Source organism: Ascidiella aspersa, chromosome 1 (assembly GCF_963924565.1).
Source record: "Ascidiella aspersa chromosome 1, kaAscAspe10.2, whole genome shotgun sequence".
NCBI lineage: Eukaryota > Metazoa > Chordata > Ascidiacea > Phlebobranchia > Ascidiidae > Ascidiella > Ascidiella aspersa.
Window position 1 is genome coordinate 14438545 of NC_139447.1, and position 24338 is coordinate 14462882.

Consider the following 24338-nt stretch of genomic DNA (forward strand, 5'->3'; position numbering starts at 1 on the left):
CGTTTAAAAAAGTGACCTTTAGGTAACATGCAGATTGCAGATATCGTTTATTGTCGCGAACATATATGTAACTGAAATCTTAGTCTCAATACATTAAAGGAGATGGCTGGATGTCCTGCTAAAAAGGAACATGGCTTGCTATAAAATATTTTCATTTAAACATTGATTTACTAACGAACAAAAAAAATTCCCCCTTCGGGCGAGCTAGGAATGAATATTTGCTAATTACTTTGGAGCATAATGGTTGGAGGTTGTAGTAAGACGTAACAAGAATATCAAAGCCCATACAGAAGTAGGTATCATTTTTAGATGTTGAAAATGAATAAAGAGTTATTCGAAACGTTCAAAATGATACCTACTTCTGTATGGGCTTTGATAATCTTATTATGCTTATTACTGATTTTTCTAAAAACCCAATTTGGTATTCATTTAATTCTTTACTTTCTCATCGGATAAAATAAACAACGTATTCTACGCGCACTATAGCCTACCTAGATTAATTGTTCTCTCCAAATAGTAAAATCTTTCAGTTTGGTTATTCGCACAGGTGTTTGGAGATTTAAGGCACACTTTTCAACAGAATTACACAATTTAGATCAGTAAGCGTAAACACGTGTTGTAAGTTTTGTTTGTAGAATAATTTCATTTCACTGCTAAGCATAAAAAAATCCATTCGTAAGCTTGTTTTTTAAACTGTTGTGGTTCAAATTTTTTTTAACCCAGCAATATAAAAAAAAAAAATTATGTAAAATTCCATTAAATAAAGCGAGTGGTAAACTATTACGTCATCACCAGAGCGCTAATTTGTTTTGTCTTCAATATAGTAACCATGTGCTTAATTCATTGATCCCACAGTATTTTTAATGTATGCAAATGCAACTATGAAACCTGTGTTATAAATCTTGCAATCAGCTCAAATACCGGTAAAGTCAAAACAAGCTTAATTCGTCCGCCAGGTGTCCCACCGCGTTTTAGCAGGACAAGCATCCCGAGTGTAAAAAAGTTAAAAAACACTGCGTTAGTTATTCTTTTGGATCTACTTTCAATAACTAATAAGCTGCAAACGACGAAACCAAAATAATTTGGAGTTATAACGGAAAAACTATTGTTCAGCTGGTGGTAGATATTGATTGCTTCAGATTACCTACGATCATAAAATATAAACAACAAAGCATGTGACTATTTTTTTAACAAACAAACAAATATTGACGATTTGGAAAAGTGTCTCGCAGTCGTATGGTCCGACCCCAACAATGTTAGACTCAACCAAGTTTGTTTTCAACGTTATGTAAACTTCAACAGAAATTTCAGGCCAATTTTACCATAAAAACACATCAATGTAAAAATCGTGTTGTGAAGCACTGTAAAAAGGTGGGGATAAATTTTGCAAGGTTCTAAACAAGCGGTAACGGTATAAAAAAACATCATGCTTAGAATTGCCAATTTTTAGATATTATAATTAACTTGTTAAATAAAGCATTCTGCGCAGCGGAGACAATAATTGATTCAAACTATTTACCCTGTGTTGATCTTTTTTACTGAAAACCAAAAAAATCTTTCCTACAACATTTTTTTAAGCAAACAACTCTTCAAATCAAAAATTCCAAATATTTCTAACAATGTTTCAAATTACACAAATTTTAAACCGCAATCAAAAGATTTTCTTTGCTTTAGATCAAAAAATAACTTTTCTCAAAACAGTCAGTTATATTCGAACGACTTTTTACCACATAATGATTAATTATTACACGTGTTTGAAACAATACACTGACCAGGCCTAACTTACCGACTGCGTTATTGTTTACAAACCTCTCACAATTGACGTTAAGTCAATCGTAAATAGTCTTTGTCAATTTCTTCCTCCCACCGACCGACAAAACACTGCCGTTAAAATAAATTAATCATGTGATATCCATCCAAAGCGGCACAGCGTTAGTTTTGCTTGTAAAATAATAAAACGACAGAGTTAACAAAGCCGTAAATCTGCCAATTTTGTGCGTTGCGTAAACAAGCTCGCTAAACTCAAAATAAATATGCCATAACCTCAGCTAGAGTGGGGTGGTCAATCGCGACAACACAAGTTTGAACACGCCTTTTAAACAACAACACATATTTTAGAACTTAAAAGCAGGCTGGTGTCCTAATAAGAAATTCTGACGACTACAAACAAACTGTTTGCCTATTGGTTCTAGCTGCAATATGATTTAGCTCTGTCCTGTGTAAATTGAATTTGAGACATTTTATCGTCGCGGTTTGTTTAACAGTAACTCACGACGGCATTGCGCGGTTAAACGGCAACTCTTAGCGAAAACGTCGCCCCGCAGACAGAAACAGGTACAGCGTGGTTTATTTGCAGCTTGTGAGGAATAGGCGACTAAACTAGGGAGCGCGTTAGAAATCTCAGGGTAGTAATTATGCCGCGTTGGTTGTTAAACTCGGGCGTCGTCAGTGGCGACCAAGACGCGAAGCCGCCAAGGCGATGCGGGGAGCAGTAAAAGAGGCTTATAAGGGAGATAACCGGCCCATTAAACAAACACACCAACCAGGGCATACACACGCCGGGCCAATTCATAGCGTCGCCGCTCGCCGGTTTATGAGCGTCGCTTTTTTCAAAACTGGAACGAACGCTGTGGTCGATCTCAAAATTGAAAGCACAATGGCCGCCGCGATGCCGATCATTGAATTAGGCGCAAATCTGCTGTTGTTCAGTCTCCAGCGATTCGCGGCGCGTTTTGTAGCAAATCCCGGCAAATATGCCAAGGAAACAAAACAGCGCTCGCTGTTGGGATGCTTCGGTAAAAAGCGCGAGGGGTGTTCGGTTTCGTTGGAATCTAATTAACTACTCGAGGAAAACCACTGCATCGGATTTCAAGTGGTTCTAAATATACCTGCGACCTTGAATTGACACTAGGAAGTTTTTCCAAACAATCAATTGCGCCACAGCGGGGTCGCGTCCTTGGTTTATTATAAATATACAGAGAACTTTTATCTTTGGTGTCGGATAATTGCTTTTTTTTTACGGATGCCCAAAATGTTAGACAAAAGTATGTGGCCTGAAATTAATCATTTTATTAGCAAAATGGCACTTAAAAAAGAAATTTAAATTTACATTGCAGAAAAAAAAGTTAACCTTCCGTACATGCTCACAACTTTTTTAATGATAGCTGGCAAGTGTTTATTAATTTCAATTTACATCAGGTATCGAATTTAAACCAAAGTCGTATTTACCTTAACGTCGAACAACAGAACACCGATTTTGGTACAATATAACATGGATCGGTTTTGTTTTATAAATAATTTACATTTCGATTACATGTAGCTGTTTTCTCTCATCCAATAAGCTACTATAATTAATGTGGCCAACAAAGAATGCAAATAGAATAACACCACATTTTAGTGCAAAGTATATGGGCAATCTCTTTTATTGGAAAATATAAACTGGTGCTTTAATCCTTAGTATAACTGCAACAATTGTGTATCCGAGAATGAAGCGGCTCACCAGCTTTAACGTTTTCATAATATTAATACGTACGCTACACCAGCATTATACAAATTGTGTATGCAACTTAACTTCTTCGCGTCCAGAGCCTTGCGGGCAGCATCGCACTTTGACATAAGTGAGGCGAATGGTACAAAATAGACATGCTGTTACGGTGAAAAAGCGTGCAGTGTCGTGGTTAGAATTTCCATTAACATCTAAAAGCAGCGAGAAAGATGTAACACTTCGAATCATTCTGCTCCCAACAGAAAGAGTCCCTCATATCAAAACGGTTTTCTGTGTATGATAAATTTCCTTCTTGTCTTGAGAGATGAGGAACAGCACGGCGGCGGTAAGAATGAAGCAGAATGCAGCCCACGCCACCCCGTAGCCCCAGCCGAACCAGAAGAAGGCGAAGAAGGGCAAGATTTGCAGGAACATGATCGGGAACAGGATAACAGCCACCAAAACGCAGATAGCTGCGCGAATAATAAAGAATTTGCCGTTGGGAATGCATTGCGTATCTTTATACTTCTGGCAAATGAAATACATGTTTAACTTCTTCGCTATACTAAATAGAATTTTTAAATTTAGGTTAAATTTCATACAAAACAATTGTGTTACAAAGCCTCTGTCAAGTGTATTAACATACATCAACACGCCTTTAGGGAGGTAAATAATAACCAACACTAAATTTTGAAAACTATACTATTTTTTCTCTTTTGGCGGGAGGGGGGGTTGATATAAACTTTGATATGACCTAAAGAACCTTGTTGTAACAAATGTTACCAATAAAAATATCAAAACAACATTTAAAAGGTGCGCAATATTGTTTGTCGTCGTCGATCTGAAAACAACCTACCAGCAACGATAAGAATAATAGCAGCAATTTTGTACATGACTCTCCATTCTCTCTTGCAGTATGCGACCAGTCCCAGGATGAAAGCAATGACAGTTGCAATGAAAGGTATAACAATCAGTGCTTGAACAATCGACATGTAAACTGTAAAACATATTAAAGCAAGCCATTAACGCTAATTAAAGGGATTAATAAAGTGGATTCTTGCGTTTTGTTTCACACTATTCTATATCCTTCTGTAGCACATCCAGTGTATACATTTTGGCTAGGGGCGTGTGACATTTTTCTAAGCATGCTGCAAAATGACGAAATCTGAACGTCATTGATATAATTAGTGGAAACAGAACATTTAAGTTACTGATATGACATATTTAACGTTTGTTATCATTTTGCAGTTTATTCCCGAATGTCAATAAAAATTAAAGAATTGCTAATTTATGTTAGTATTAAAGGTATTTCCCCGTGTAACAGTCGGTTTGTGCTAGGCAGATAGAAAACTCAACAATTGTTTATTCTATTGTTTATTCACCTCCACGCAGCACGGCATCGCGGCATACCCACTCCGACACAGTTTGAGGACTCTGCTCCACTATGTCACCCGGCGGCGGAGTTTTTTTGCACTCGGTCCAAAGGCTCATGTAGAATTGAAAATCGTCGGCACGGTCGCTTACAACCCAATCTTTGAGAGCCATCGAAATTATGAAGCAAATGATCCCGCACAGTAAATTCGCCAAACCGATTAACTTCAGCGGCCGCAGCCACGATATTTCGATCACCAACTCTTTAGCCATATTTTTATACTTAAATATCGCTTAAATGAACAGTAAATAAAATGAAATAAATTTTACGAAAGGTTTAACTACAATTAATTTCTGGCCTAAAAAAAGGAAGAATTGAAAAGGGTCACAGGATCCATTAAATCTAAAATATTGACACAAACATAAATATTTTCCAAGTGGGCGCCGCAAACCCTCGTAAAATATTTGTGATTTAGGGGTAATCTAATTTGTTTCAAACTTATTAACGTGCAAACGGGCTTTTGACATCTACACCTTTTCAAAATAAGAACAAAATTAGTTTTTTTGTTTTAAAGAGTTCTGGAACATATTTTAATTTCACTGATATACTTACACTCGCTTTACCTTGGTTGTCATGAATTAGTCAAACATCAAAAGTTAAAACGCAAATTTGGGAAATTCTTAATTACAAAACTAACATTTTGATTACAAAATTCAAACAAAGTTCTGCTATTTGATATTTGTTAAATAAATTGACAGCCTGATATATTTTGGATGGGGGATATTTTTCAGCGGGGACATACACATAATGACGTCTTTCGGAATGCGTGATATCCACACAAATTAGGGCATCAACAACTAAAACGTTATCTATCAACTGGTTAACGCACTAATCAGAAACTCCTTCTACGCAAATAAAATAGTTTAAACCCGGAAAAATTAGCTTGTACTGACCTATTAGGCCAGGGGTGACGAACACGTGGCCCGCAAACGAATTTTGTGTGGCCCGCGAAGCATTCGGGTGAAGACAAGGCAGTCTTAAAGTTTTTTTGGCCCGCTTCTACTCTTTGCGATGCGATATCAAAAGCTGATAGCCAAATTAAATAACGCGTATATCAGCGGTTCTTAACCGGGGGGCGCGCCCCCCTGGCCAAGCAATTCTTAAGGGGGCGCGAGCTTTACATAACTATTTAATTTTCTTCAGTGATTTTAATAATTTCATTTAGGTTAGGCACCACTCCTACAGATGTACAAACTCTGTTTTTTCCCAACTTTACCTTTGAAACTGCCCAAAAATTATCTACTTTTTTTATTTTAAAGTACAAATTCTCTTCAAGTGTCATCGCATATTTTCTGTCTATACGTTATACATATATCATCGAAGAAATAATGGCCCTATTTAATTTCAGTTTTGCTAACTAATAGATAAATGATAAAAGTTTTCCCTTTCGAACAATTTTTGTTCCATATTTTATATATGATAACAGGCTAGTAACAGGGGGACTCTTTTTTGCGCAAATCTATAACATTCTTTGTAATATTACCGTTGTATTGTGTGTCGTCACATCTTTTGAAAAACGAGAACGTATGTTTAATTTTTGCGCTTAACTTTTTTGCGCTCCACATCACAGCCTTACAACTTGTGTAGTCAATTTCCTAACAACACGTTTTTTAAAATCAGCTCGATAAAAATCAATGTGTCGAGCACAGCAATTTGTTGTGTGCCTAATGCTAAAAGCCTCCTAAATTGCAATTTAGCCAATTCAAAACCAGCAATACGCTTAACTATTTTCATATTGTCTCACTGATATTAATCATAAATTGCCGAGTTGCTTTTCGTAGGGGCATAGAAAAATTACAAAAGGGGAGCGCGGCTAAAAAAAAAAAAAAGAACCACTGGCGTATATCATGCAGGATCGTAGAAACTGTTGTGTAAAATCCATACAGTAACCATCAATTCAGGATTCAACTGTTTATTCATTGTTGTGAAATAAAATATACTAATAATAATAATTAAATTTAACACCATGAGCCTTTGCTGCTTCAGTACATTGCAGTAGTAACTAGCTGAGTAAGCTTAGCTTGCCATTGAACATTTTTTATGATTTTAACAGGTTTAATAGCATGAGTTAAAAGCGGTGTGGCCCGCTTACTCAGCGGTAACTGACAAAGTGGCCCGCGACAGCAAATAGGTTCGTCACCCCTGTATTAGGCCAATGAGACCTTGGCTTTAAAAAGTTCCTTTTTCACTAAAATGCCCCATTTATTAGCCTACCAGAGAAACTGAAAAGTCTGCTTAGGGTAACTGTGGCCAAACTTAAAAAAAAGGAATTATCGCGCGATCCTTCCATAAAACATTCAAATAGCGCGATCGATAAAACATTCAATAGCACATGTGCACTCAGAAGTATAAACCTTTTTGCAGCCTCGCAACCTTGCATTAAAAAGTATTCGTGAAAAGATATATTTTGCCTCGGTTATGCAATTAATAAGTACGAAACATGATATAGCCGACATTACAATACTTAGATGGTTCTCACCATCCCAATGCTAGTTATGTGCTGTTCTAAACCATTGGAATCACATATGTACTGTTCAACCCTCATAGCTTTGGACCTAACTGAAGTGGCGAGCTTACGACATCAACAGACGTCACATGTTATTTATAGCTCACGAAACAGTTGTTCATTGGGGATTCACAGTTCACCCGACACAGGATAAGTTATTATCACCTCTCAGCTAAATGATTTTAGTGACTATCTACTTCGGCCACTCTTGTAGATAACACACTTACAAAATATACACTTCAACACAACAGCACGTGGTGGTTCCAGTGTTGAACAGAATGCAACCTGAATTAGGAATAAAATATTGAACTATTGTCGTATGAATGAAAAAACGAGTAATTTCGGCATTCTGGAGAGAGAACTAGTAAGATAAACACTTCGTCAGGCCGTCACAATGTATTACTGGATTGTCTTTGCAAATTATCATAAATGCCTAAAGCCGCTATAGGTTAAGCTAAATTGGAGTTCCTTGAATAATTTAACACACAAAACATGCTGTTTGTCTTTTGCGCTAATTTAAATTTGCGTTTGTCTGTTGCGCTAAGTTAAATTTGCTTCTTGTTGACAATCTAACAACGTTTTCTTAGAAAGCTAACCATCGTCTTTTTCGAGTTTGAACCGCGATATTCCGTTTTATTTCGTATCGTACAAACAACAATTTAAACATTAAATATCAAGAACTCGACGATTGAAAAGCTGTGACAAGTAACTGTCTTCCAGTGCAGCAATAAACGTGCACTTCGGATTTAGCTGATTCCAACATTATCCAGTGCATTCTCTACATTAGCTTGTTTTACAGCTTACGGCTACGCCTCAATGAACCTTTTCTACATTGTTGTAACGCCTCGAGCTTTTCGTGACGTCAAGAAACTAGATTCTACGGGATTACCGGTGCGTGAAAATGAACTCAGTAAGCCAAATGTATAACACCCTTTACACGTAATGTTTAAACTACCTTACATTAGCCACAACTTAATAAAAGTTTATTTGGAGTATCTTATGCCAACAATAAAAATATAGGCCTATACACACTTTAGTAGCGGGATAAAAACGGTGACTACAAAACATCGTTAGGTTTTTGGAAGTTTCTAACATATTGTGCGTTTCAGTGTGAAAATATCAGAAAGGTCGAACCGACCCGGAACGGATTTTTATGAACCAGTATTGGGCTAATTAAGAGCCGTAACCGAAGCTGAATTGTTTCTGAATTTGTCTGAATTGTAAGTCCAACTGAAACTATTCAATTTAAAGAGTCAAGTTGTACATTATTCGAGTTTGACGCCGTTTACAAAACATTTTCAAAATAATTGTTTGGCGATCAATACATGAAAAAGCACAGAATTACTTTTATTTATTGACCTGATTTATATCATGTTGTATAATCATTAGGGCCCACAAAAGTCAATAAAGTTAAAAAATTTTAAGAACCTCCTCTGTCCACGAATCAAAGAATAAAGTTGTTTTCAGCACCCAGGGGACTGTTTCTAAGAATTTTATAGGTCAAAATAAAGTTAAAATTTACAATAAAGTTAAAAATTTTTAATAAAGTCAAAATTTGTCAAATTATGGCTTTTGACAAAGTTTTTGTGCTTCTTGAGAGTAATTTTTGTAAAAATCGTCGTGGAAGCATTGTAAATCAGAAACTGCGACACAATTAAACCATATTAACCCATAAAAGCAGGCAAAATGTCACAATGCCCTCTTGGATCAGAGGTAACTTTTATCGCAAATTGTCCATTTTTTATTTATTGTTACGTATTTAAATAATTCTTATAAAACACTTTATCTTCATAAACGTGGTCTTTTCGAAGATCAACAATTTGGATCTTAGAAATAGTCTACTGACATTCTGTAATACAAAAATGCCTAAGAAAGCTAAATCTATCGCCAAAAAACCCGATGCACTTTTTATAATCTATAAAACAACTTGACTTTGCGACAAAATATTACGTTTGGGTCTGAAGTCGACAAATTATTACGTTTGGGTAACTGGCATTAATTTAAGGAAGAACTGTGGCCTCTACAAACAAGCAATTTCGTTAGGTTAAAATAAAGTTAAAATTTGATAAAAATTAAGTCAAAATAAAAATGGCCCTAATAATCACGTAACAAATAAGAAGGCGTATATCTTATACTTATCTTTATGAATGGACTAAGACAGGGATGTCCAACCTGGAGCCCGCGAGCCACATTGCGGGCCGTCTGAAATTTTTGTGCGGCCCGCTAGTCATTTTCACTCCCAAGTAGTATTTTAAACGTTCAATATTAGCCTAATTAAAATCTACCAGTCCGCTTTTAGAGGCGCACTAATAGTATAGTATGGATAAAAAAAATATATATAATTCTAAAGGCCCGTTATAACTCTAAAGAGCAATACTTAATCTTGAAACTTAATAGGTTCTGCGGCCCACTATAATAAAATGTTGGACATCCCTGGACTAAGACATACCAGTACAAATTTAGATTCGACATTTCTGCTTTTACGTAGTTAAAATGGGTTTGAGTGTTCCGAAAAATTATTGATTATTCTATACATTTATTGATTTATACTTGTAGGTTTGATATAATAACTTTATTGATACACAAACGTATTTACCCGATTTAAAATAACTACGGTTGGACAGAAGCTTAACTAATATTTTTTAATTGCTCTAAATCGGAACTGAAGTGAAGCGGATTCTGAAAAACATCCTATAAAAAGTTAAACGCCTCGACAACGGAAAATATGTAAAAAATACTTTTGATTCATTTATATCCGAATAGAAAAGTATACTTGCTTTTATAAAACTTTACATTGCTTTAATTATTTCCTGTGAAATTTGATTAAAAACACATTCCAGACTGATAGGATATTGTTGTACTAAGAAAGATAAACGTAAGGTAATTGGATGTGAAAGCTTTTGAGATCCGTGCTACACTGTTAAAATTGCATCATACATTTTTCACAGTATTAGTAGAACAAATATATATGTTCCCTTCATGTTAGTTCGAGATTCGTAACAACATTTGGCAAATTTGTTAGGATGGGCTATTGTCCTAATTTTTCAATATATAAAAGCATATACTGTCGGCGCCGCATGATAAAAAAAACCTATAATGTAACGTCCTGAAATGTTGTTCATTGTCTTCTTAACGGATGTGACTTCTTTATCGATTTTCAGGTCAAGGCCGGGAACACATCTAATGGTTTTTCGTTTCATGTAAAAACAAACAACCTCGTACGGCAAAGCTTGTTCACTTTTACATGAAATAACAAGTTGTGCGTGATCAAGAGTGTTAAAAATGTATTTATTCTTGCTAACGTAGCTTGCGCATCAATTTATCTACTACTGGTGCGTCTTATATGAAATAAAAGCATTAGCTCTATTCTTCCAATATTTTCAAGTCTTTGGCATTACCAGTTAAAGTTGGCAGAATTAAAATTATGTTTTTAGGGGACTATCCCTGACCGAAAAACAATTTTTAGTTTGATTAGGATTAGAATACCATCGGTTATTTTTTGGCACAAATCTGACTAAAACTGGACAGAATTTATATTTTAGCAGTAGTAATCTTCTTTTGCTTAAACTGCTAGTCGAGGAATTTTTTTAGATATCGAACAAAAACTGTTTCAATAGCAATAAACGTCTTTATTGTTTGTGTATAAAATGTTGGTGACATAGTTGAAATTGCGCTGTGGGCAAACATAAGGTGAACATTTGGTATTTAAATAAACTGACAGCAGTAAAATAAATGGTAAATAAATTATTGGGAAGGTACCTATATGGCCACAAAACAAATGAATGAAGGTAAAAACAACTTAAGTAAATAATATAATTAAAACAGTTTGAAATGTTTGAGATACTAATTAAAAAACAAAAACATAAAGAGGAATTGCGCTTGGCAAACATTCTGAAACACATTAACATCGTAAAGCGATTTTTGTTTTGTAAATTGCAAGTATACTTGATTACTGTAAGCACGATGGTAAGAACCTAAATTAAGCAGTGGAGCTAATTATATTATTTACGAAAATACTTCAAGCATACACTAAGCAAATCAATAACGCGCGTACTTTCTAGTTTTGTAAACAAATAATATTTTTGCGTTTGTTTAACCGTTTGTAACTCAAACATTTAAAGAAGTGTCATCTTAAACCACAGTAGTTTGCTGAAATATATATGTCTAAAAGATTCTGCAAAATTTCAAACAGTATGGCAAACACAAGGGTATGTGGTGATTAGGGATGCTCAAAGTAGAATATCGAATCCAATTCTGCCGTTTATTTCGGGTAATTGGAACCGATATAATTTAATGATTTACCGCGGATTGTTGCGCCTAATTGCACAAACGCGTGAGGTAAGTCGGCCTGTCGCTGCGGCGACCAATTTATAGTGCTTGCTTTAAATGTAACCTGGTAGTGCAGTGTCAGCGTTTTTTCGGGCGACCAGTTACCGCGTCTCGCGATAACGTTCGTCTAATAATTAAGTGTCAATCAAGCATTATTGAGCGAGCGACTAACGTGTAAAGTCTGGTGTGGAGTGCGCAATTTCCCTAAAGCCGATAAGTTGCAAAAGTAACATTACGTTGTAAAACGTTCTGGCCGTCCACAAAATGCGCTATAGGGTTACTTAAGGTCAACTTTAGGCCAAGATTCAGGACCGAACTGCTTAAGACTTCTGTGTGTAGTGTTGCATTCTACTCACTATTGGCAAAAATATAAGTTTTGGCAACAACCTGGACAGTTGACGTATTACAGTTTACACAACTGCTTCAAATGACAGTTGTTAAGAATGTTAAACATATGGGAGATTTTTTTTATTATAATGTACACATGTTAGCAAATTGTTTGGGCGATTTATTGCTGTGATTGTGGGCCCTGTGGGGTAGATTAAGATTAATCCCTTCCCCAAACAAAATCGAGGTTAAATAATTTAATAAAAATATACTAGGATTCGCTATTCTGGATTCGTTATTCTAGATTCGAAACCTATTATTCTAGAATACCTTGGGATTCTACTTTGAACATCCCTAGTGGTGATACAATGTTTATAGTTTAGACCAGTGGTTCTCAACCTTTTTTTTTCGTGGTTCCTTTTTAATTCCTCTCCAAGCCATTATTCCTGTAAAATTATATATAGTGACACAAATTAAACTAAATCTAGCTTTTTTAAATTGGTCTGTGGCCCACCTAAAATGTTCTTATGGTCCACCAGTAAGCCATGGCCCACTGGTTGAGAACCGCTGGTTTAGACTTACCCATACACACGATAAGAGGTTTGGAAAAACAAAAATAAAATTTCTCATACAAGAAACATTTAGATCTCGGTAATTTGGTTTGCAAGTTCAACGTGTTAACAGTTCTGTAACACATGGCAGTCACATTAACAATAAAACGTCTTGGCTAAAAAATATACTCCGCACTCAAATCAACAATTTTGCGGACTAATTTGCCTAAAAGGGGGATGCTACTATCAAACCGAAAGCAGTCAAAAATATTATAATGAGCACTAGTGCGTTATTGGATCGTGTCTTTGCAGTGGGTAATGTTCCTTGTGCGCCGTCACGTGGTCAATCATTTCGCGCTGTTGCTCCCTTAAGTGTGCGGGAAGTTGGTCGTACACGTCAGTGAAAAGCAGGGATGGAGAAGGTTTAGGACGCTTTTCGGCCAAAGCGAAAGCTTCCAGAATCTTAAAAGAGTAAAAGCTAAAACGTTAAAGGTTATGAACAGGTTGTGTTGATCGCGTTTTAAAAACAGCGACAAAACGCTAAAGGTTGCCAACTAAATGGCAGAAAACTAAACGGCATTCTCTTACACTTTTAAAAAGAGATTCAGTGTTACGTTTGTTCCAAACTGCCAAACTTGACATCAACCAACCGAATGTATTTTTAAGATTCTGAGCCAATTTGCCATCGTTGAGAAAGTGGGCACAACAATTGATTAAATTGTCATCTGCGATACTTATTGCACTTCCATTTTACATGCTACTGAGCAGCATTTTCAATTTTACAAGCATTTCATGGTGTCACAATCATATCATGGTGTAACAATTATATTAAAATTGCTGATCACGAAGAATTTTTAGTGGAGAACTTCGCACCTGTTTCTTGTAGTCTTTCTCGAGTGCTTTATCCTGCTCGTCGCTCCAGCACTGTCGCTCGTTGATCATGTGATCTCTGAGGCGCGTGATGGGATCACGGGATTGCCAGTGATCGATCTCACCCTCTTCACGATATCTTTTGCTGTCGTCGCTCGTGCTATGATCGCCCATTCTGTAACAGAAATGTTTTAGTCAGCAAATCGATGGTTTTGTAACTTTAGAGTGTTTAGCACAGGTATGCTTTAGTTAAAGCAAATGGACAATAAAAGATTTGTTAATATATGAGCTTGCGTAAGCATTATGTAAATAAACGTTCAAATTTGCATCAGACAACAGAAACATTTTTCGCTAACCTATTAAAACGCCTGAAAAAAAAAGCAATTCACAAAAGTTATAGTTTGTGGCGGTTGGCCCTTAAATTTCGTTGCCCTTTGTTAATTTTGGTGTCCCTTATATTTAGAATAAAATAAATTACATACATATGCTTGAATCTGTCCAACGAAAAAAATGAACAGAGAAGGCTATCAAGCGAATATTTTCAGTCCAAGCCGTCATATTGGTGTAATGCATCCTTTTTATCTGGGAGAGTTACAGATGACAACAGGCAAAATAACATTACAATTTTATAAGTATCTTTGTCGAGTTTTTAATCACTAAGGTCTTAGAATGTTTGCCTAAGACCAATACTAGATTTGATACCCCCGTTTAAAACGCCTCAAAACAAGTACCTGTAAGTCATGGCTTCGATGAGTACTGGTCTCGACTCTTCGACAGCGATTTGTCTGGCTTTACGCGTAGCGTTGAACACTGCCAACGTATCATTGCCGTCCACTCGAATTGTGAGCATTCCGTATCCTGCGCCCCTGGCCGATATGCCGTCACCCCTGTACTGGTCTTGCGTAGGAGTCGAGATCGCGTAGCCGTTGTTACGGCTTCGTTCATAAAAAAAAAATCTAAAGTTTATTTGGATTTTTTTCATGTTTTCGTGTTGTACCGGTGCTTTGATTTTATTCGATGAGTAGCCACATTTTATTTAGTCGTAAATATTTTATTGAGAAACTTTACAGGTTGGAAACGAATAGGACGATAATTAAATTTAACAGACTGAACTAAAGCCCAGCACAGTTTATGAGGAATTTCCTTTCTTCGTCTTTAAAGTTCAACTTGAATTTACTCCGATTAAGCAAACTTTGCAAGACTTTTAAAACGCACGTAAAATTGTTATCGACGCTCCAGTCCAGGGGTTGCCAACCTGTGGTACGCGAGTAGCTTCCGTTTTTTTTCACAACCTGGACTGACAATTTATATTTTGTTGATCTGTTTTTTTACAAAAAAAATCCCTAAAGCCTATTCAATGTTACGTAACTATTCCTGTTGTTTCGTACCATTACGATTTTCAAAAGACAGGTCATATCAATTGTCGACAAGGAGCACAGTTGCTTTGTAAAGCGTACAACGCTATGGGACAGTGGGCGTTAATTATGTCAACGATTGCTCTTGATAGATATCATCTACTGATTTATAGCTTAATTTACAAATAGCATTGAATAACGCTAGAAAATATGATTCGATCAAAATAGTTGTTCTACAACAGTGGTTCTTAACCGAGGGCACAAGCTCTATTCCAATATTTACGTTTTTATAATGATTTTATCAGTTCCATGTTGCGTTAGTTACTAAATCTGCTTATGCTGTCCTAAGCATAACATCAAAATTACACATGTTTAGAAAAGTAACTGAAGAAACAACTTTGGGGCTGTGTTTATTCAGAACAGTATGACATGGTTGAAGATTCAAGTTGTGCACTATGCCACCCTCTCCACAAACTGTGTTTTGCCCATTTTAACAACAAAACTACAAAAAAATTTGCGCTTTGCGCAAACTATACAAACTATTTTTTGCGCCAATTTTTAATTTTATTTGCAGTATATTAGTCTTTGCATTGTGTGCCATCACCCCTTTTGAAACACGATTAACGCAATGTTTCAATTTTTACAAAATGTTTGTCAAAATTAGCTCGATGAAAACCAATATATCGAGCACAAGCAGCTTTTGTGTGTCTCCCAAATTCAAGTTTAGCCAATACAAACCAGATAAACGCATTTTTTTTCGCGCTTCACAAATTTTCTTTATTATTGTTGTTTAATATCTAAGGGGGGCGCGCTAGAAAAAATGTTAAGAACCACTGTTATACAAGAAGTGGTACGCGTGGCGGTAGAAAACGTCCAAGTGGTACGGGATTGCAAAAAGGTTGGGAACCCCTGCTCTAGTCTTATGGTAACTTGCCAACGATTGGCATAATAAGTCAGAACCTTTAAAAAAATGATTAGGCCTAAGTGATATTTCTTTTGATGGGGTGCATAATATGTTGCCTACCAAAAAAATATACACGGTGCGTCGAGCGTGGCAGCGAAGTTGAACGCTGCGTGCGCGTCGCCTTCTGATGCAGCACCCTCGCCAAAGTAACAGATGACACATAAACCAGGATGAGTGCGTTTCATGGCATAAGCTGCACCAGATGCCTAAAAAATGATCGGAGTTAAAAGATCAAAGAACAATTTAACGTTTCAGTATAAAAAACAACGAGCTAGCTATTTTTTTTTACCGAAATAATAATTATAATTAACAGTTACCTTAGTGTACAACACTAATATTGCTAGTTTAAGAGAAAAAAAAATCACTTATATATTGCAAATGTTGCCTTTTAAACTACCTGTGGCATTTGGGTAGAAAGCGGCGAACTGATGGTTACAAAATTCAACTCTCGAGAACCGTAATGTACTGGCATCTGTTTGCCTGCTGCAGGATCATTGCAGTTCGCATAGCACTGATCCATAAACTCACTAAGCTTAAAGCCACGCCACATTAAAACACCTGCGAAGATAAAATAGATAAATCACTACATAAATATAACAAGCTCAGTAATATCATAGCAACCAGGTATTATCTCTGGCTTCTTAATGCCAGTTTTGGTAGTAGATAATGCATTTTGGGATCCATTTCAACATAAACCAGCTGTTTTCAATCTGGGTGTCTCAACTTCGAGGCCCTTTTTACATGTTTTTGATTTGCTTAAACTCTAATTGGCATTAGGTTCTGCTCCGATCCGATATTATCGGACATTCCTACAAATTTCCTAGCATAAGCAATAAAAAAATGTCAATAGTAACTATCACCAACTCACCTGCTTCTCTGTATTGAGCAAAGACAAGATCACGGTCATCTAAAGCAGCAGCGCTGCCAATGTGACTACCTTCTTCACCATAGTTTGTCATATAAAACGAAATTCTTCCCTGGCGTTGAGCATTGTACATAATATCATCCATTATGTTCAGTTTTTTCATAGTGCTGTACATTTTTACCAACGTTTCCTCATCCAACTACAAGCAAATTAAAAATATTTGCTTAAAAAATACTCTTGTTTGATGTGTACTGTAACATAAGGCATTGTAGCAATCAAAAATTGAATAAAACATGACCATAGGTACTAGCCTTAAAAAGAAGGACTTATTCTTTAGTTAGTGATAAATAGATCTACCCTTAAGTTGTTTAACATGTCAAACATGCATCCTAAAAAAAATAAATGGACCTAGCTTCAACAAGGCTAAACAAGGGCTACCCATAAGCGCCTAACTTTCAAAACACCAGGGCGTTATTTTTTGGACAGTCCGAAATTGCCTATTAAATAGACAAACAAATTAAGCTCTTAGATAACAGCTGTAAGTCAACTTTACATCAATATCCAAACCAACTCCTTTGCATTAACTTACAACTAAGCAAACAAAAATCTCACCTTTGGATCTTGTGATGAATCAATGATTTTTCCGTTATTGTCACAAACTCTGTAAGTAGGAATAGCATCCTCTATTTTTGGCTCAAGAAATTCCATTTTGCTAACAAATTTGCTGGTGTTTCGGGACTACAAAACATAAAATAAAAGGTATTGTATACAGGATAGATAATAATTTTGATTGGTCAAGTTAATAAAATTGTTGTTTGTTTTATACATACCAAGTTGATCGTAGCCGACTTTAATGCATTGCTTCTTAGAATATTGCTGGCCAAGATATTTCTTGCAGGCCCCAATAACTTATGAAAAGGCATAGCTTTCTACTTTAATAACTAAAAACAAGGCAATGCAGATAATAAATTTTAAGGGTATTCTGTTTTTCAAATAGGAAGAGGCTATTTTCCCAGCTTGCCAGTTTACCGAACTTTGAAATTTTGTTGAGGCTGGTCTACAATCCTACCACAATGAACATTCTTTGGGTTTGGGGGCTGGTTAGCGTTTGGGTAGGTTAAGCCAGTGCTCTTACACCGGTGTGCACGGTGCACCCTAGGGTAGGGTGCACCAAAATATGTATGGGGTGCACCAGTACGAAAAGGTATACAAGGATGTATCACAAACTTTTAATGAACCATTAATACTTCACATTTTTTTCGATAAAACAGTAATTAAATAGTCTCTTTGCTATTTTATGACATTTGTTTGAATGCTGTTTTATGATATGCAATAGTATTTGCAAGCAGCCTACAGCCAAAATCGAACTCTCACACACAGTGTGAAAAACTTGACTTATCCGCTAGGTTTAATTGACATAATGATATTGATGATTTTTCATAGTGCTTTTTATCTCAGTTTACCTTTTAAGTAAACAGGGTGCATGAGTTTGTTACAAGAACTTCAAGGGTTCACCAAACCCAAAAAGGTTGAAGAGCACTGGGTTAAGCAATATTATTAAATAATAATACTGGATCCAGTCTTACCCAAACACTAACCGAAACCCTAAATCAAATATTGTGCAGAAGAAAGTATGTCTTAGTTGATAACTAATTCAAAATTTTAAACTACGGGGACCGGCTCATTCTTCCATATATATGGAAAATGGTTCAGTTTTTGTGCTTCGAATATCGAACGGGTCGCCGGACACAAAAATTGCTAATAGGCAAACATAGAATCCTTTGTGCGCTAAATTTAAAGACAAGCCCAAGCGTAGCAATTTTATAAAAATATAGTTTGGTTTTCACCAGTTTAACTTTGTAATCACATTAATACTAAAAATAAACAACCCAGATGTGCATACTGCATACACCAAAACCTATTTTGAAAAAAACTTTAAAACGGTTCTTCTGTTTTTTTTTTATGGTGCAGGATTTTGTGTTGTACATGGAATTATCATCAAGCTGATTAGACCATAGAATACCATTCTATGATTAGACGTCACACAAAGTTATCGCATGAATAGGCTGACTAACTGACCAATCATAGACCAGTGGTTCTTAAACTGGGGGCGTGTGAGGTTCACATGGGAGGCGCGAGAAATTGACAAACTCTGTATGAATTATGACTAAACATTAAGGCGAAGTGATATTTTCCTGCTAATAATCCTCGAATTAAACAATTGGTGTCCAACAAACAGTTACATTCTTCGCATTAATGCAACTTACCCGGAAATAAATGGCTGTTCTGCTTAATGTTGTTTTATTTTAAAACAAGATGGGGCGCGAGTTTTGTTAATATTGGTAAAAAGGGGGTGTGTCTCAAAAAGTTTAAGAACCACTGTCATAGGCAATCGTAAGGACACGCCTAGAATTTTGCAGAAAAATGAACCACTTCAATTCGACCGATTGCCTGCCGTTGCAAAGCAAGCGCAAAAGGCAAATTAGCAATGCATCCATTTTATACGGAGACATATTTTTTTAACTGTGCTTGTCACGATTTCGGTGTCGCCGCCAACAGTTTTCTCGCAAGGGACGGATTAAGACCCTTTGTTAGTAGGCTATAGGCGTCGAAAAAGTAGAGGCATTTTTTAGACGCGACGTCACAAAATGCCATCAGGATTAGGCTTGCCATACGTCCCGTTTAGCCGGGACAGTCCCGGTTTTGAGGCCTTGTCCCGGTGTCCCGCCCGGTTAACCAATTTGTCCCGGATTTTTCAATTTGAGATTAACAAAAAAAAAATTAAAAAATGTAAAAACTTTGGAGTTGGCCATTTAATAATTCTTTCTCAAAACTAAGTTATACTTTTTACTTTTCATTTTTGGTTGATAAGGCTGTCAAGCAAACTCTTTTAACATAAACTAATTATTTTTTCAGCGAGTGTTAAGAAATATTTTTCTGGGGGTGAGGTTGCTGGGGCTATAGTTTCTTTCTGTGTGGGGTGAGTAAATAAATTTAAATGGATATTATCCGGCGGGTGCTGGGAGATATCTTTTTGAGGAAAGTAAGCGAGCGCCGTCGCAACCCGGTCACCATTAAGCAATTTTTATGTTCAAAGATTTTTTTTCACGTACGACTCAGTTTGGTGCCGGTATTATTTGCTTGAATATTACGCAAGTGTAAACAATTGCTGTTACATCTTGAAGTTTAACGTTTGTTAGTTATTCTATATCGATAAATGTCGCGGGTTTTCAGCATTACAAATCAAATTAAAGTCAACATACTGATTGCCTTAATCATTTTTTTTAATGTTTCCAACTTTAGACTTATATGTTATATGTTTAAAATCTTCTTGATGTCTGTTACCGCGCAAAATTTAGGTTGAGTTCGCAAAATTTCGCATTTAATTCGGCGCTTTTAATCGTAACCATTTTTTTTTTTATATAGGTCACTGGCAGTGTTTTTTTAAGGTGTTTTGGGGACCGAAATTTCTCCAGCGGTTTTCCAAATTTTGGACTTGCAACTTTTTGGTATTTAAATGAAACACTTGCGGTCTCTTAAAACTACTTAGCGGTCACCCAAACCAAACCTTAAAAAAACCCTGGTCACTGGTTTTCGTTACCGTACGTAAAAGATGTTTGACGTGCTTAGCAGTATTTAGCCGTTTCGTTTCAAATAAGCAGGATTAATTTGCAATTTTGCTTCAACAAACTGTAAAATGTTAGTTTGCGAAGACGAACAATTAGATGTTTTACAGCAGGGGTGTCCAACCTTTTAGCTCTTGACGGTCGCATTGACAGTCTTATTTTCCTCACGGTCGCAAGCTAAACTTTTATAGGGATGAGTCAAAAAGTTGTCAAATCGTGACGTCATAACATAATTAATCTTAAAAAGACGTTTTGTTGATGTCTAACGAACTTGTGGAAATAATATGGAACCTAAATGCAGCTTAATCGCGCGAAGCGCGAAATAAAATGCGTTTATTAGGTTTAGATTTGGAAAGAAATGGGCTTATGCACATGAAATAATCGCATATTGTTATAAACACAAGCACTTATGTAAGAATTGGATTTCATTAGTAATGCAGCGGACAAGGATTCGATATTCTACTTTGAACATCCCTAGAGGTAATTTATAACACGCCATCCGATCAAATGCAGCTTCCACACAGGCTAAAAAATGTGACTCCATTTGAGGGGAAGCATTTAGTTACGCAAAGTACAACATAATATTTATTAATTTTTAAAGGCCAGCTTGATGGAATCTTATACATTTTGCCTATTGTTGAGAATGGTTTGTTCCGCGGAATACAAATTTGTTATGGACACAGCGCCTTTGCCAACATGAACGGACTAATATTGTCGCTGCTTTAACGAGGGCCGCATCCTACTTTAATTGTAGAACCTATTTACCCGACTCATTTTTTTCACATTACAGAAAATTACTTTCGGTTACAATTTAAATTAGCCTACTTAGACAAACCACCTTAAAAATAGGGCCCTGAAAATACTCCCTGTCAAAAAAGTTAATTAGTTGTATTAAATTATTTCGTATTAGTTTATACATTAAGTTTATTTACAGTTTTCAATGTGCGTCCCGAATTTACCTTTCTAAAAAATGGCAAGCCTAATCAGGATAGTTACCTGTCGTGATAACGCGTCCAAGGAGTCTGAAAAATGCATAATTTAATTTCGGCCAGGGGCGGATCCAGGAAGGGGGCACAAGGGTTAGGCGCGGATCAAGGAATTTTGTTTTGGGGGGCCAAGGCAATTTTTTTTAGATATAGGCTAACGTCACAAATTTACGCCATAACGTGACGTCACACCGTAACGTCATAAAAAGCATCTGTTAACACCACATTTACCTGGTTAAAGTTTATATTGCGCATAGGCGCATAGGCCTACAATTTTCAGAAATATTGTCACAATTTGCGTTATAGCGGACGTCATAATTCGGGTAACGGTAAATGGTGCCATATAGGCTGAAAATATTTTATTAAATATTAAAGTAGGTCTAACCCTAAAAACCAAAATAAACTATGCGAAAGGATCTTTGCATCAATTTAAAAATTAAATGCATACATAGGCCGACAGGCCGTGCATAAACTGGCTTCTGACCAGTGCTTTTCAACCTTTTAAATTTCCGTCCGCACTTTCTATTTCGGAATATTTTCATCCGCACGAAACAACCACAGCAAGTTTGCAACCTTTAGATTTATTTGTGAAATAACAATGAAATGGTTTGTGTTTTAAAACCGTGTGCCTAAGCCTTGGTCGATATAAAATAGTCTTAAGCTGCAATGAACCACTATACGAGACTATATTTACTACCTGTAACGTATAAGTGGGCGCACCAGTTATTTGATAACTATATTACACATAATAAATAATTATAACATGCACCATTTTCATCCACACATTCATCCGCACATTCATCCGCACGAATTTTGTCATCCGCATTACAATTTTTTTCATCCGCACACGCGGGTTCAAAAGCACTGCTATAGACAAATAGAAATCGGCGATTATTACAGGAGATCTTGTTGAAATTTCTGATTGTTCAGCCTTCCTGCAAAACTGATTTCAACAAAAAGCAATGAGGTAATTTTATTTCACTTCCAAAATGCCTTACTGAAAGGCCAATCAAAAATACAAACAGTAAAGCTTAAAGTTGTTCTCTACTAGTAATAACGAATTACCTTGTGCCACGCTCAGGTGTTCGTTTTGCCCCAACATTATGCATCTCATGAAAACCTTATTTTTCTAAAAATCTCGAAACTTAAAAAGTCAAATTGTTTCGGATTAATAAACAGGCACTTATTTACAAATTATTTAGCCGAAAAGTAACTCCACCTTTACTTGAAATTTAGTAGCCAACACATAACACATTTTCTCCCCCCAATTGTTTGAGCAAAATCAAATCTGTCTTATTTTCGGCCACAAAGGTTTTTTCGACGATAGTCACTGTTAAGCAAACAAATATTGACGGTAACACTTCTCGCTTTCGAGAAAGGTAAAGGGTCCGTTTTGCCCGCTTTAAAATTTATCGCGGTTTTACAAATACTTTCCCCCAACTTTCTATGTGACATTAGTCTAACACCGCGATTCTCTCAAGAAGCAATTTCCAAAAAAATCTAGTTAGTTAACGTACTGTGTGGTGTTTTTAAGTTTACTTCTTTTTGACGTCACATTTAGACGTAATTTGGTGACGTGAAATTTGACGTAAATTTGTGATGTGATGTTTTACAATCAATGTCCACAAAACAATATTTTTTGTGCTATTTGATTTCTTGCCATGACGTCCATAGTTATACATCGGGAAAAGCAAAAGTATTTACACAAAGCGCAGAAATATAGTTAATTTTTCGTTTTGAAGATAAAGTAAAAATATTTATTCAAGTTTGATGGCAAAATTTTGATTCGAACACCATAGTCCGGGCTCTGTAACTTTTTGCTTACACCGACAAGCTTTAAAAACATATCGCTAGGCCGGGTACCAATTTTTACCCTGTTTTATGTTAAGTTTAGACAACTTTAGATTTTAAACTCTACGTCTGTGGTATATTCTAGCAAATTTGAGTTTAAGCAACAGCAAGAGGCTGCAATTTATATTACACTAGCATGTTATCGTGAATATAGTAAAATAAAACAGAGATCTAGTAAATAAAACAGAGCGATTATACGCTCATATGTCACGGACAGTCAGGACTAACACTGGTTGTGGCGAGAGACATTTTATTACTCCGGGTACAGCAATAAAAACAAAAGAAAAACAACTGAAACCGCTTTGTACATGAAGTCATAGCAAACTTTGACAGTCGTGAAAGCGTAAGGACCGACTGCAAGCAAAATATAACGACGAGAAGCGCGGGGTCGTTAGCCAGCCGCACAGAAGATGCAAATGCAGTTTCGCGCGATATGTTTGTTATTGTTTGTTTGGCCCATCGCAAAACGTTCTGGATAGCAGACGTCGCACGGCAGAAAAAAGCGTGAATTATTCGCTCGGAACGTTATCAAGGAAAATGTCACATACATAAATCTGTAAGTATACCAACAAATCGCCTTCCAATAGGCCTTAAAAGAAGCAGTGTGTCATGGTCGGGAAGGCGTGTCAGAAAATAACGTTAAGGTGGTGAATCGCAGATTCATAATTGAAAACAAATCACTAACAAATATACAACTGTCACCAGTAGAACAGCTTTTGCGTATTACAACTAATTTATTGTACTTATTTTGAACTAATGGCTTAAATTAACGAAAAATCTAAGCCAATTCTGTTAAATTAAAAATATACAGGTTCGGACGATGTCCATATAATCGCAACATTGTAAAACGCGTGACTTGAAAAAAGTTTGAACACACTCATAATAGAGCATAGTATACTATACAACAGTAACAGAATCAAATCGTTTTACATGCTTTGGCGTTTATTACAAAAATGATGGTTTGTGGAATACATGTAATGCTCTTAGCAACAAATCTTCAGCGATATATTCGCACTTAAATGTATCTTTTTCTGTGATGTGGGCGTGACAGCGCGTTATATAGTTTCCTTCCTGAAACGTTTTGAACGCATAAGATGTCTTCTGATGCAATAAGGACAGTGGAAAGTTGTTAACAGAAAAAAATGATGCGCGACTGCAAACACACAAGGGATAACGTCGGAATGCGACCTGC

The 24338-nt window shown here is 36.2% G+C and overlaps 2 protein-coding genes across 2 annotated transcripts; both read right to left on the reverse strand.

The window, feature by feature from the left end:
- Positions 1–3517: 3517 nt before the first annotated feature.
- Positions 3518–5223, reverse strand: LOC146167939 (transmembrane protein 47-like). Its single transcript, XM_083389357.1, has 3 exons — positions 4867–5223; positions 4341–4481; positions 3518–3957 (listed from the first exon to the last, which is right to left on the reverse strand). Exons 1-3 carry the CDS (start codon positions 5126–5128, stop codon positions 3758–3760), a joined length of 603 nt encoding a protein of 200 aa, XP_083245483.1. The 5' UTR covers positions 5129–5223; the 3' UTR covers positions 3518–3757.
- A 5813-nt stretch (positions 5224–11036) lies between these two features.
- LOC146167940 (2-oxoisovalerate dehydrogenase subunit alpha, mitochondrial-like) lies at positions 11037–17626 on the reverse strand. The gene is made up of 8 exons (XM_083385508.1): positions 17514–17626; positions 17296–17421; positions 16687–16882; positions 16216–16376; positions 15879–16024; positions 14231–14434; positions 13503–13674; positions 11037–13091 (listed from the first exon to the last, which is right to left on the reverse strand). The coding sequence occupies exons 1-8, from the start codon at positions 17604–17606 to the stop codon at positions 12912–12914; spliced, it is 1278 nt and encodes a 425-aa protein (XP_083241634.1). The 5' UTR covers positions 17607–17626; the 3' UTR covers positions 11037–12911.
- Positions 17627–24338: the final 6712 nt, after the last annotated feature.